Genomic DNA, 13,547 nt, shown 5'->3' on the forward strand with positions numbered 1-13,547 from the left:
CTTATAATATATATACAGGGACTTTTAATGTGTCTGTGATATATGCTCTACTCTACAGATACACTTAAGTAGGAGATCAAAAAATATAATAACAGCACGATAAGGGCTTGGTTATATTTTTAATTTTAAAATGGCCTATATCAGGGTATAGTACACATTCCTTGTATTCCTTCAGACCAAGGAACATTTACCATAAGATTATTAAGGCTATTTTTGTAAGGACACACAGACATATACAGACACCCACATAAGTACACACACACATGTACGCGCGCGCGCGCGCGCACACACACACACACACACACACACACACACACACACACACACACACACACACACACACACACACACACACTGCACCTGCATCCTAAAAATGTCAACGTGCAAATCTGCCCTGGCAGAAAAAAAAAAAAAGTTTATTCACTTTTCTGCTGCACTTCAAACCTGCAGTGAACTCATTCATTCAGTTAAAAAAAAATAAAATATATCTAAACTTGTTTCATAATCTATTGTTGGGAGCCTGACTGAGGTCTTTTTCCATTGCGGATGGATACTATCCTTGATTGTGAGTGCAGTGACTGGTCCAGTTAATGACGCAAGCCCGGCTGGCGACAGTGAGTCTACAAGTTTGACATTTTCACAGTTTACAGCAACTGCTGCGGAACGTAACAATACTCCCAACATGAAGTGAAACCACACGAGGGATCCTCACAAGCCTTATTTTTTACACCAGGTGGATCATGAAAAAGCATCACCGGGGACAGCATAAGCCGCCGGTGGGCCACAAATAGGTGGTCTAAGTGGGGTCCACAGCACCGCCGGTAGTTATGGAAAGCTCCGGGGCGGAATGTGGTTTCAGAATTTCACTGTTTTGTCTTCATGACTTTAAGAGTCGTGAGTGTTATCATTCGCCTCACCTATAAGAGACTAAACAATCTGCCCCACTATCTGTAGTGCGCTTAGTTGGATCAAAATCATATTAAATGCGGATGATCTAACATATATATTCATGGGTCCTTGGGGCATCCTAACATAAAAGTTTGGGAGTTCCCATGCCTGCATTAAATCGGTGATTGTGTCCGAGTCAGACAGAGAGACACAGGGAGGGGAGCGGATCAATGAAACGCCCCGGGACATAAATCTGTCCTCTCAACCTGAAGGGGGAAATAAATCAGTGCTTTTCGTGCCGCGCTCTCTGAAGCGCTGAGCCCAGAGGCAGTAACAGATACAGCGCAGGTTAGGATGTGTGTTGAGGCAGACAGATAGACAGACAGACAGAGAGCGCGCGGGACACAAACAGGATGCGCTCCCCGGGGCTCGCGAGGCCCAAGAGACATCCGCATTAGCGCGAGCCCCGGCCCTGCTGCCAGACCTCAAACTTGCATAAGAAAACAGCAGTACGGAGGGAACTTCATCTGCTCAGACCACAAAAACGCCCGCTGGACGCTCTCCAAAAGATGTCCACAACCCAGCCTGGAGAGACAGACAGATAAACAGACAGACAGGGGCTGTTTGTCCGGGGACGGGCCTGAACCTATCAGCTGGTGAAGCGCTGGGTGCTGGTTGTGTGTGCATCAGAGTTTACTGCGTTTATAGATCCAGGAGGAAGTTATCACATGGTGATAAAAGTGACATGAGCTCAGTGAGGTTTTGGGGTTTTTCAGTGTGAGAAAAAAAGAGGAAGCTGCAGGGAAGATGAGACTAAAATCTCAGCAGAATCTTAACAGAGATTATCAAGTCATAATTTCATTTTTTTTTTTTTTTTTTTTTTTTTTATTTTGGTTCAAGTCCTTCAGCCCACCCACCCCACAGCCATTTATGCTCAACAATCCCTCCCTTGTGAAACTCTCACAAAATAACATGTTGCATTTCACCTGGCAGAATCATAACATGAACAAATAATCAGACCCATCACAATTCACTACAAGTCTTTCTCACTTACAGTTGACATACATAACATAAAAAGGTAGTAACGTGGTACACGGGTCAGTCATACAGTGTATGTCCTGTGAACCGTGGCAAAAAAGCGATGTGCGTGTAACCGTGGCCACCACAAGCCACTGTCCAGCTAACAACACGCAGGACCGAGGGAAACTCTCAACTGTGTCAGCACCTCTCATCCAACGACAGCATCTGGAGAGGAAATTAGGTGAAGTGTGTTTTGTTTCTGCGTTGATTAAAATAAACTCCTGACACATTTGGTAGTCCCATCAAATAAAAGGCTCGATGGCCCTAGATAAGGCTTGTCTGATTGGCTAGTCGGTCTTGTGTGGCGACTCCAGCTTCCAGGCACCGGTGATGTAGCGCAAGCGGATGAAGACCAGGTCTCGTCCCATCTGCAGCCAGCTCCACACCGGGACCAATTTGGACCCTGGCAGAGCAAACGCACATCATGCACAGGCACTCAAATCTCAAGTGATGTTTTTATAGGCCAAATGGAAATATAACAGACGTTCACTGCTGACAGCCATACAGTAACTGCATCAAAAGGAGTTTTAATAATGCAGTACCAGGCAGGCATATATAAATTAGGATGGACAAGCACTATATATTCCTTTGGGAGGACAGGAGCAGGCCATCAACAGTAAAACTAAAACAGTAAGGTTAGACAACAGTGCAAGAAAATGCCGAAGAAAATAGAGGATCAGAAAAAAGCAATCTTTGTGAGACACACATTTACATAAAATAAGTTAAGAACTAAAAAAAGGGCGAGATGCATGTAAAGAGTTTTGTTTTAAAATGATATATTTGTGAGTTAATGCCATGGTGACTGAGTTAGGAATCATCTCAAGACATGTGCTTATAAAAGAGTTAATTTTTTGAGGACAGAATCAGGTTTTTCAAACATTGCCATATGAATTTCAGTTTGTGTAGAAATTTTCCAAAATGGATGTATCACTTTAAAATGCATCCCAAACATTAAGGATGATCAAACAATGAATGAATACAAAGAAATAAAAATATGCTGCTCTGGAAATCTGCGAGTCACAGACTGGCAGAGACATCTCCAGTGGTGATATTTATAGATCTGCAGATTAATGGCATTATGGATGGAGAAATGTTTAGATATTCCATGAGAAAGATACCTTCTATTTCAGTCCAGTTGACCGCCACCTCTGCTATGGGGATTTTGAAGCACTGGGCGATGTACAGGAGCTCCACATCAAAGGCCCTAAGAGAGAAAATAGAAAAGGGCATAACAGGTGTTGCACTCCAATCTGCAACGAAAAAACACTGCAATGGTTCAGTCACCAGGGCCTTCTTGTACAATATGAAATGTTCCCAAATATCCTGTGACTCAAGCATAAACAACCCATCAGGTTTATTTTTGCAGCACCAGGGAAGATGAGAGCAGCTGCAGATGTATGAGCCAGCTCAACACACCACTCAGAAAGACACACAGGGTCTGTCGTGGAGAACGATGCGTACCAGCGCTCCACGTGGAGAGAGGAGAAGGTCCGGAGGGCGGCCTCGCGGGTGAAGAGCTTGAAGCCGCACTGCGTGTCCTTGATCCCCCGCACGCAGAAGAACCACACCAGGAAGTGAAACCCATACATCAGGAATGTGCGGAAGAAAGACCGCTACGACAAACAGAACGATAACATTTCACAATTTCATTGTTGTCTACATACATGACACTTTATTTAGTGGACAGGTACACAGAGAGGAACACATAGTCTAGACCAGTGGTGCTCAGCCTGGGGTGCGGGGACCTCTAGGGTCCTCAAGGGGGTTCCTGTGCGTCCCAAGATAAATGAGGAATATTTTAATCTCACTATCTCACACCTATGCTATAAAAAGATCAACAAAAACAGGAAATGTAAGAAGCCAAGACCCAAAAAAAAAAAAAGAAAAAGAAAAGAAAAAGAAAAAGAAGAAAATGGATTTGTGGTTGAAAGGTAGCAGTGATACAGCTGAAAAGAATGAGAAAGATGTGAAGAAGCAAAAACAAAGCCGACAGTATCAGGTCGCTCTTTCAGACACTGACAGAGCCAGATTGGACATCTGCATATAGGCTTTTCTTTCTACCATTTTTATTTCCTGTGCTGGTCAGGGGGTACTTGACTGAAAAAATATTTCAAAGGGGGAACATCATTGAAAAAAGTTTGAGAACCACTGGACTACAAGTTAGCCCAATGAGAGAATGTATAAGAATGACTATTCTATTCATGGGTTTCACACTCTTCACTATTTGCCAATCTGCAGTGCAGACAGTTATGGAATAACTAAATATCATCAGATGGGGATCCCTGAGACTCCAACTTATCATCTACAAGTCTGCGGCCCAATAGGTAACAATTTATCCTTTGCACCCAAAAGGTTGAGAACCACTGATGTAGACACTGTGGAAAAAGCAGGCTGACAGTGATTGAGCGATTGACTCTGTATTCTCTCCCCATGCCGGTCCACCAGCCTGGTGAGGACTGAGTGACCCAGACTGGGAGTATGACAACCTGAGAGCTGGACCTTCCCACTTGCATTCCTTAGGATGGTGGAAGGATCTTCCTTGTCAGAAAACCATAAAGCACCAATACACATCCCTGTTTCTGGTAATCCTTAAGGCACCAGGATGTCTATGGCAAGTCAAAGTGGAATGTGTGCAAAATAATTTGACAAATAATCTAAAGACCCATGCAGCCTTTGGGAAACATCACAGTGACTTCTACCCTTGTTTTGTATGCATTTGTAATGTTTTATACTGCATTTATTAACATAAGTCAGTTGAACGGTGTAGATATGGGAGACAAAATTATTATACATATGATCCCATATTCCTGTATGCCATTAAATCATCAGCGCAATTCAACTGCAGATCTACCTCATTATAGTCCTCTGTTATCACCTGACAACTGAATGTGCCTTAGTTTATTTATTAAAAAAATATTTCTGTCACATAAAGTAATCTCCTGGGTTCACCGTATGATCTTGATTACAGGGAAACTCAGAATTCAGTCCTTAACTCCCAAACATTAAGGATGATCAAACAATGAATGAATACAAAGAAATAAAAATATTAACTCTAAATTGTTTTGATATCAGACACAATCAATAACTTGTAAGAACAAGGAAATGTTTCATTCCCCAATTTTTCCATGACGTGTGTACGTGTAACATGACATGAGGTTTTTTTCCTTAACCAAATTTTAAATACATGCCAGATTAAGATGTTGTATTATTCTGTTTAATTACACAGGGGAAGTGAAGATAAGGTGAACACAATGGAAAATAAATATTTGGTGAGTCATATTTTTTTTAAATGAGGCTGACAAAAATCAATGATATTCCATGACTTATTCCAAGAAATCATTAAACTCCAAGACTTTCTCTGTCTGAAACAGACTATCCAGAAAAATGGATGGGCACCCTGTCACTCTTCAGTAGTGGTGTTGGTTGACAGACAAAAGCGCAGACAGAAAGCATGAGGGACATTCAGATATTTACCTGAGCGATTGAGTCCTGCTCCAGGTGAGCTCTGGAGCCGCATGAAACTGCCATATTCTCCTAAAGACACAGACAGGATTTTTCAGAGTGAACGAAAACTGATCAACTTCTATTACAGCTTCATACCTAGATAATAGTTAGTGGCAAAGACAGAAGAGCGACATAATGCTCTCACCGGTTTAGGGTTGAGGTCGTGAAGGCCGGCCTCCACTTTCTCAATGTCGGCAAACTTTGTGGCTCCATCAGCATCGGCCATCAGAATGAGCTTCCCTCTGGAGCTCATAGTTCCCTGACAGTCAGACAAAGACAGAGAAATAGTACCAAAGCAACAAGGTACGGCATGATATACATTTGAACTGGACTGTTTTTGTTGTACGTTCAAATGAGGGTTAACAGCTGAGACCTCACCATCCGCACGGCTCCTCCTTTCCCTCTGTTCTTCACCAGAGTCAAGACCCGCACCTTGTCCGCACCGTACTTCCTTGTGTACTGCAAGGCAACCTGGGAGAACAGCACCACAATAATCACACTCAAATACAAACCTCCTCTTGGTACCTCACGCCAGTAAGTGTTGAGAATATGTAGAAAAATATATATAATTCTGGGAAACATAACTACAAAAAGTCTTAAAAGTCTTACCTCTGTGGTTTTGTCTCTGCTGCCATCGTCAACCACAATGACCTCATAGGTAAACGAGGGATGCTCTTTCTGTTTTGAGGCAATAACAAGGAGCGGTGTTTTTAGTCGAATGCTGCAACCTAGTGGCCACCTTGACAATAGCTGATGCAACCAACATGTAAGCTCTCCAGTCCAGATGGAGAAGCAATTAACTTGTGAGTTCTTGAATTTGCTTTCATATGACATTCAAGACAGCCAACCTGTCCCTGTCAGTGTGAGGGCGAGTACTGACCTGTCTGTTCTCCAGGTACTCCATCGCCTCTTCCAACATCACAGGCACTAAAGGGACACACATTGAAACCCATATTAAGTTTCTGTCACCTCATGCGAGTGTAAAGTGACATGTGGCCAGAGAGGTTGGACAGTATGAGATTTTAAATGAACCTAATTGGTTGGTAAAGTCACTTTAAGCTGGATGCTCCTCTAAACCTCACAATTCATCCCTCAACAGAGTACACCATGCATGTATGAGCATTTAATTGTTGAGAAAGGCAGATTTAGATAGTATCTATCTCTAATCAATATTAAATGTTTCTCATATTTAAAGAGAGAAAAATATTCATCGCAGAAATTTTTTGGGGGTGTAATATTCTTTTAAGCCTGTAGCCTAAAGCCTGTAATTCCTAAAACCAGGATGTCTATGATCTAACTTGGGCTGCATACATTGTCATTATCAGGAAGATGAGTGGTCAACATCAATAGCTAAGTCCTTTAATTACAGAGGTGTAAATATCCTATAAGATAAAAATTTGTAGTCGTAACTGTTTCCTAACACATCAAACCAGAGCTTTACAAGAGATTACCGTATCTAAAGTGAGGGAAGGCTGAAACCAAACCAAAAAGTGATGGCGCTTTCACATGTAATGTTACTCCACAGGTTCCTATGCAGAAGTCCTTGACTGAAAGACCTCGGTTTACAGCCATCACTTACTTCGAAGTTCCTCGTTATAGGCTGGAATGACCACAGACAGCTCCCGGGAGTGGGGATCATGCAGGCTGGGGAACAGCTCCTTGTCCCCGTTGGCGGTGAGGAAGTACTTCTCCTTCTCATGTCGTGTTAGATTCACCATACTGGCTGTGACATGTGCTACGACAAACACCTGAGAAGGAGCGAATAACACAATGTTCTTTTGCTATTTGTGTTGTAAATCTTTTTGTTCCTGTACAGCGCTGGCTTGAGCTCAGATTTCATACTGGCAGATTTCAGGTGGGTGTGTCTCAACATTATAAAATAACTCACACACTTTCTACTTGCTTTGTAGCTGCAGCTACAGCCATCTATTTCCTGGGTTGTCAACGGCATTGCAACGTACAGCCATTAGTTAACCAGCCAATGAGCAAAGTGAGAGGGATTTAAAAGGATCAGCCTGCGTGTGAATTCAAAATGATGTCCAGTAGATTTGCTTTCAAATAAAAAAACATCCACCCAAGTCACAACTTCAGAGAGTCAGGATGTTGACAGCCACCTGATGACACCAGAGATGAACATTTTGACAGCTTTTTCCAATGCAGGTCATCTGGTTTAACACCAGAGCACATTCATTCCCCAGATCCTGAGAGATCTACTACAACAGACCTGCCTGCTGAATATGAGTCCAGGGCTGTACTCACCACAATCACCCCTGCAGCTGCCAGAGCGACCAAGCCTTGAACTATCTCACAGAGGAACTCCATGGGGCTCAGGGGCTAGCTAACAGCCAGCTAGCACACCAGTTTCTCTACACCTCCCCGGGCTTTCCGTGCTGTATCTGATGCTCACACGCTCCCAGAGGAAGAAATAGATTTACATAGATGTTTTGAAGGTACAGGCACAACAGAGCGGTCCCTAAATTTCCATTTCTCTGTGGGCAGTCCACTGACTGAACTCTGCCTCCAATCACAACTGAACACAACGCCGATGCGGAAGTGCCACTAGTTTTCTTGACCACATCATCAGTTTGGTGCAAGAGAGCACGGCGGGCAGAGGCACATCGCCCCCTGCTGGACGGGAGTGGGAAAACCTGGACGGAGAGTGGAGGGAGTGCTTTTGGGCAAGGCAAGAGTGAAGTAGTGTGTAAGTAGTGCAAAACACAAAGTTGAATGAGTGAAAAAAAAAAGCTTCTCTTGCGGAGGGATTCATTATTATACAGTTATACTACTATTAAGTTGTTACTTGTAATATTAATAGTATACATATTAGAAAAAAAAACAAAAAAAACAAAAAAAACAAAACAAAACAAAAAACCGAGAGCTGCTCCATTATGCTGCAGAAAACAATTCCCTTGGAAAACCCGATCGCAAACCTACAAATGTCCATCTGCAGCTGCCGTAGTGCGTACACTAAACCCACGTGGTAAATCAAAACATCATGGCGGCTGGTTTCAAGTAAGATTACACTGAAAATGTTTTTGTATGTTTCCTGCTAGCAGCGAGGTGAATTTATTTACTTGTTATTATTATGTTATGATCATTACTTTCGATCATTGATTCTCCGCATAAAAAGCTTCAAGGACGCGCTCCACACAAACCCGTCAGAGTTTGTCCTGTCGAGGCGTTCAATGGTGTTTTCTCAATCAACACTAATGATATGACAGAAGTGGTAGTTTCCTCACCGTCACGCTGATGTTGATATGATCACAGACTGTTTCTGTCAGAGCAAAATCCAGACGATATAAACAAGAAGAACAACAGACTGTGTGTGTGACTTGTTGCTCTCACTCCCCGAGCTGTCAGTGACTGTTCATGATTTCTCAAACGTTGTGTCAGACATTACTGAATTACACCAGTTTGTAAGATAATACCCGCTTTCTTTGCCTTGTTATCTTTCAGGACTGCAGAGCCCCTGGAGTACCACCGGAGCTTTCTGGTACGCTGTGCGAAACAAAAACCAAAATCAAAGAAAGAACAAAAACATCATCAGCTGTTTTCAAGTCGACATAAAAAATATAATATATAATAATAGTATTAACTATTTATGGATAATTTTATCTAATAGCAGAGGTTTTAATGGTCTCAAATACAGTTAAATGCTGTATTTTAAGCCTTGATGTCAGTATTAAAGTGACTAAGTGTCGTGGTTTCTCGGGAAAAAATTAATGTTGTCATGCAGACTGTGTTCTCATACGTCAAGTTTTCATTTTCTCATTTTCTCCAATGCCGAAAATTATTTTATTACCTTTTCTAATTACCATTAAAAGGTCATAAAAAGTCTATGATCTTGCAGACACTCTGTATTCATATTCAGTCTAAGATGGTGAAACCAAGAAAATGACCCCATAGTCTTATGTCCTGTCAAACATGCTGTCGGTATAGAAGTGGATCATATATATGATGCGTGGTGGCATTTATGACTCTAATGTTTATTAAAATGAATCCTAAACTTGAGTCCGGACATTTGACCCCTAACATGAAAATAGTTCCTGCTGTTGAGCTGTGTAGAGCAGATAAATTATGATTAAAACTGATTTGTTCTATTGATTGATTGGTTATTTGATTATCTCTTGACAATTTGTAGCATGAACAGCAGCACATGGTCTAATATAAAAATGTTTACTCTTCAGAAAGAAAACTGTAGGCCTGATGGAAGGGAACTGGCAGAGTTCAGAACCACAACACTGAATATCGGTGAGGCAAAATGCTGATGTTCACATTTGAGCGACACAGGAGCTTATTTTCATAATTTGTTAGTGTGAATTCTATATCTCTGTGTGTGTGTGTGCGTCTCTCTCTCTCTCAGGCTCCATATCCACAGCAGACGGCTCAGCCTTGGTGAAGGTCGGAAACACCACGGTCATCTGTGGTATCAAAGCGGTAATTGATGAACATAGAGGCACTAATAATCCACCATAACCATCAAAATATAGGAAACATAACCGGTTATGCTAATTGGGCCACTAATTAACACTTTCAGAACCTCAGATAATGACAATATGAAGAATTTTAACATGATCTTTGAAATTAGTTGGGAATCAACCTCCAGGTTATTGTAGTTCAGACTGCTGTCCATGGTGCTGAACAGCCTGAACTAATTAGAATGTTAATGAGCGGCTATTTGGGTCAACATACGTGAACATAATGTTGTGTACAGTGACAGGACCTAAAAATTCTATGAAACCACTTGTTTCCATGATGAAGGTAAATGTCTGACTCTAGTATATTTGTTCATTTAAGGAGCTGACCAACCCAACAGTGGAAGCCCCAAGCAAAGGTTATATCGGTAAGTTTTCAGAGCGATAGGAGTGTGTAAGTGTCTTCATGTTGCTGTACCTTCAGTGTAGGACAGATGATGTTTCTCGTGTCTTGATGCATGAGAGTGCAGACATTCACCTACTGCTGTTGCTGGAGTTGAGTAGATTTTTAGTGTACTTGTTGGGTCTTTTTTAAAAGTCAGTATTGTTACCTTTACTGGAATATATTTTGATTCAACTATTGTATTTGCCACATTTTAAATTGGATTCATTACAGAGTACATTTGTGTGGGCTCTCCACAAGCATCAGATACTGGACCAAAGTAAATGTTCCAATTTTAGAGCCATTTGCAATGAGTCAGTTGTAATTTTAAATTTTCTGTTTGAGTTGGGTTTGAACTCTCCTCATCCTTTAAGATTTGCTTGGGAAAGATCACATCTGACAGTGTTCATTTTTCTAAAAAGTAACTTTTACCCTGAGTACATTTGCAACTCACTACATTATATTTTTACTTGAGCAGATTTTGATGCCGGTAGTTGTACTCCTATTTAAGTAAAATTTAGTAAATGTAATTGTACTTGTGTTTGTGTAAGACGTTGTAATACTCTTTCCACCCGTGTTAGTGCCCAACGTGGACCTGCCGCCCCTGTGTTCCTCTCGCTTCCGTCCCGGGCCGCCTGGAGAACAGGCTCAGGCCGCTAGCCAGTTCATTGCTGATGTGATAGAGAGGTGCTGCAGTCTGCCGTCACATTTTCATTTTTAATTAAGATCTGTGCTCATCCATGATGCCACTCATGTCATTCTACTAACCTAAGCTTTTGTTTTTTGGCATTGTAGCTCTGATGTGATACAGACAGAAGACCTGTGCATAGAAAGAGGAAAGGTAAATCCATACTTTATTTTACTTTAAACCCACATTGGTGCTGTTAGAGTTTGACTCTTGGTAAGACACTAAAATTTGGTCCCTCATTGGCTCATTGGTTGTGCTGATTCTGGTTTCAGCTGTGCTGGGTGCTGTACTGTGACATCATGTGCCTCGACTATGATGGGAACTTGCTGGATGCGTGTATCATTGCCCTGCTGGCTGCCCTGAAGAACAGTAAGTGCTTGGAGAACAATATGGCAGCATCAGCAGGGTTAACTGGCACTATAACAAGGAATTAATTTTCAGCATCTGGTCTAGATTCCTTTCCATAAAAGGTATCACTCTCAAGTCAAATCTCAGAACAATAATTGGATGAGAGTTGAGAGTTGAGTCAGTCTTGATCGGCCAAATACTCATGTGCATGTCACGTGCAGCTGCCCCTTGAAAAGTTGACTAGTTGAAGTTTGGGCCAAGAGGCGATTCTTCATATTGAGAAGTCGACTTTGGAAATTGTGAGTTGGGTACAGTCCTACGAGGCTGTTTTTTCCCACTTGCAAGCTTTAGCAAAAGTAAAGCTGTCCTTGTTTGCCAGGATTTAGAAAAAGTAATCTTTGTATTTATCGCCGCTCATCTTCACTCCTTGTACATGAAAGTCAGTCATTCATCACTCTTTTCGTCTGCAGTTTGCTTTTAATTGGTTCCCAGGAGCATATCTCCCCCACGTTTGTCTTTCTTCACTGGTTTCCTGTCAGTCTTAGAGTTAATTTTAAAGTCTTATTTGTTTTGAAAGCGCTTTGTGGATCGGCTCCCTCTTATTTATCTTCCTATGCCCCAAAAAGATCACTTGGGTGCTCAGATAAATCACCTTTGGTCAGGGCGACTCCATCTTCTCTGTTGCAGTCTCAGATTGTGGAAGTCTCCTCCATCACATCAGATCAGCCAAATTTATTTTTACAGCATGGCTCAAAGCCAGGAACTTGCCAGTGGTATTAGTCAATGTCTTTTATAGTTGTCTTTTTCCTGGTTTTTACGATAATTATTGATGTTGCTCTGTTTTCTACCTCCTGTAAGCTGTTTTTTATCAGTATATTTCTTTCATTTTTCCCCTCTCATTTCCCACAGCACAGCTTCCAGAGGTCACCATCAAACCAGAGGCATGTACACCAGAAGTGAATTTAGAGAAGAGAAATGGGCTGCTGATTCACAAACATCCAGTCGGCACCTCTTTTTGTGTCTTTGACAAGTAAGTGTCCCCATTTCAAATTCACAAATCATTTCTGGTGGGTAAGCTCAGCCCAACACAATGAACACAGCCTCAAACAATCTGCATCCATGACCATGACCTCTGTCGTGTCCTGCACAGCTCTATACTGATCGTGGACCCTACCGCTGAGGAGGAGGGCCTGTCAAGTGCTCACTTCACTGTGGTGACAGATGAGGGAGACCGGCTGTGCTCTGTCCACAAACCAGGTCAGACATGGAGCCAGTAATAATTCGCCTCTCCCTGCTCAGCTTTTACCAGTGCAAAACCATTTCTTAGCCTCTACACATAGGAGAAAAAGTATTAAAGCTTCCATTTTTTGTTGTTGGTTTTAGACTACCAATAGGTTGTGTCTCAAATCCTGTGATACCTGTCAAAAATGAAATGCTTGTCTTTTTCCGTCAGTATTGACTTGAAGGTATCAGATTTACTGAAAAGCTTTAAAATTATATATTTTGACAACGGTCCCTTTCTGGTGGTGGTTATGTATCTATAGATATAGATGTATGATGCACACAAAAATTCCTCTCTTGCATTATCATGTTATTTAACATAAACAGATCATAGTTTAGGTTTTCGGTATAGTAAACTGAGTGAACCTAACTTAACTTATGTGTGACTCTTGGATGTTGAGCAAAGTGAGAGAAAGTAAAGGACAGTCTGCCTATACCTCTTCTGAGGCCAAGCAATTGACCTCTCGTGTTACAGAAGAGCAAGGCTTGCACACAGATCAAAGTCAGGTCAAAAATCATAATATTGCAACATTGTCAATAAAAGATGAATAAATGGAGCTCCTAGTGAGCAGCATGGTGGTTTTCTGCAGTGACTAATACACCCCAACAGCTCACCTCAAGGTGCATATAACTAGGAGCTCATCCAAGTGGAATAAATTATGTTTACTGGTCTTCAAGGTGATCAGCTGCAATTCAGTGCTAACAGTCTTTCCCTCTGGCTCAGGTGGGACGGCCCTGTCAGGAGAGAAACTGCAGGAGTGTATCAGCCGAGCGACGGCACGGCAGAGAGAGATCCAGAAACTCATCGACAAAGTCATACAGAGTGTCAAGGCAGCAGAATAAAGAACCACAAACACCACTTTTATCTAAAAGCTGTATTTTCCACTGTCAATATATATTC

At 41.9% G+C, this 13,547-nt stretch overlaps 2 protein-coding genes across 2 annotated transcripts; one reads left to right on the forward strand and one right to left on the reverse strand.

The window, feature by feature from the left end:
- Window positions 1-1,770: 1,770 nt before the first annotated feature.
- On the reverse strand, window positions 1,771-8,023 carry alg5 (ALG5 dolichyl-phosphate beta-glucosyltransferase). The gene is made up of 10 exons (XM_030069756.1): window positions 7,732-8,023; window positions 7,052-7,220; window positions 6,353-6,399; window positions 6,082-6,150; window positions 5,851-5,943; window positions 5,618-5,731; window positions 5,443-5,502; window positions 3,430-3,581; window positions 3,087-3,172; window positions 1,771-2,371 (listed from the first exon to the last, which is right to left on the reverse strand). Exons 1-10 carry the CDS (start codon window positions 7,792-7,794, stop codon window positions 2,256-2,258), a joined length of 969 nt encoding a protein of 322 aa, XP_029925616.1. The 5' UTR covers window positions 7,795-8,023; the 3' UTR covers window positions 1,771-2,255.
- A 371-nt stretch (window positions 8,024-8,394) lies between these two features.
- Window positions 8,395-13,535, forward strand: exosc8 (exosome component 8). Its single transcript, XM_030068700.1, has 11 exons — window positions 8,395-8,484; window positions 8,929-8,965; window positions 9,660-9,723; window positions 9,836-9,909; window positions 10,270-10,315; window positions 10,911-11,016; window positions 11,125-11,170; window positions 11,290-11,386; window positions 12,275-12,395; window positions 12,516-12,622; window positions 13,371-13,535. Exons 1-11 carry the CDS (start codon window positions 8,468-8,470, stop codon window positions 13,487-13,489), a joined length of 834 nt encoding a protein of 277 aa, XP_029924560.1. The 5' UTR covers window positions 8,395-8,467; the 3' UTR covers window positions 13,490-13,535.
- The last annotated feature ends 12 nt before the right edge of the window (window positions 13,536-13,547 follow it).

The sequence above is a fragment of the Myripristis murdjan genome, chromosome 14, assembly GCF_902150065.1.
Source record: "Myripristis murdjan chromosome 14, fMyrMur1.1, whole genome shotgun sequence".
Lineage (NCBI taxonomy): Eukaryota > Metazoa > Chordata > Actinopteri > Holocentriformes > Holocentridae > Myripristis > Myripristis murdjan.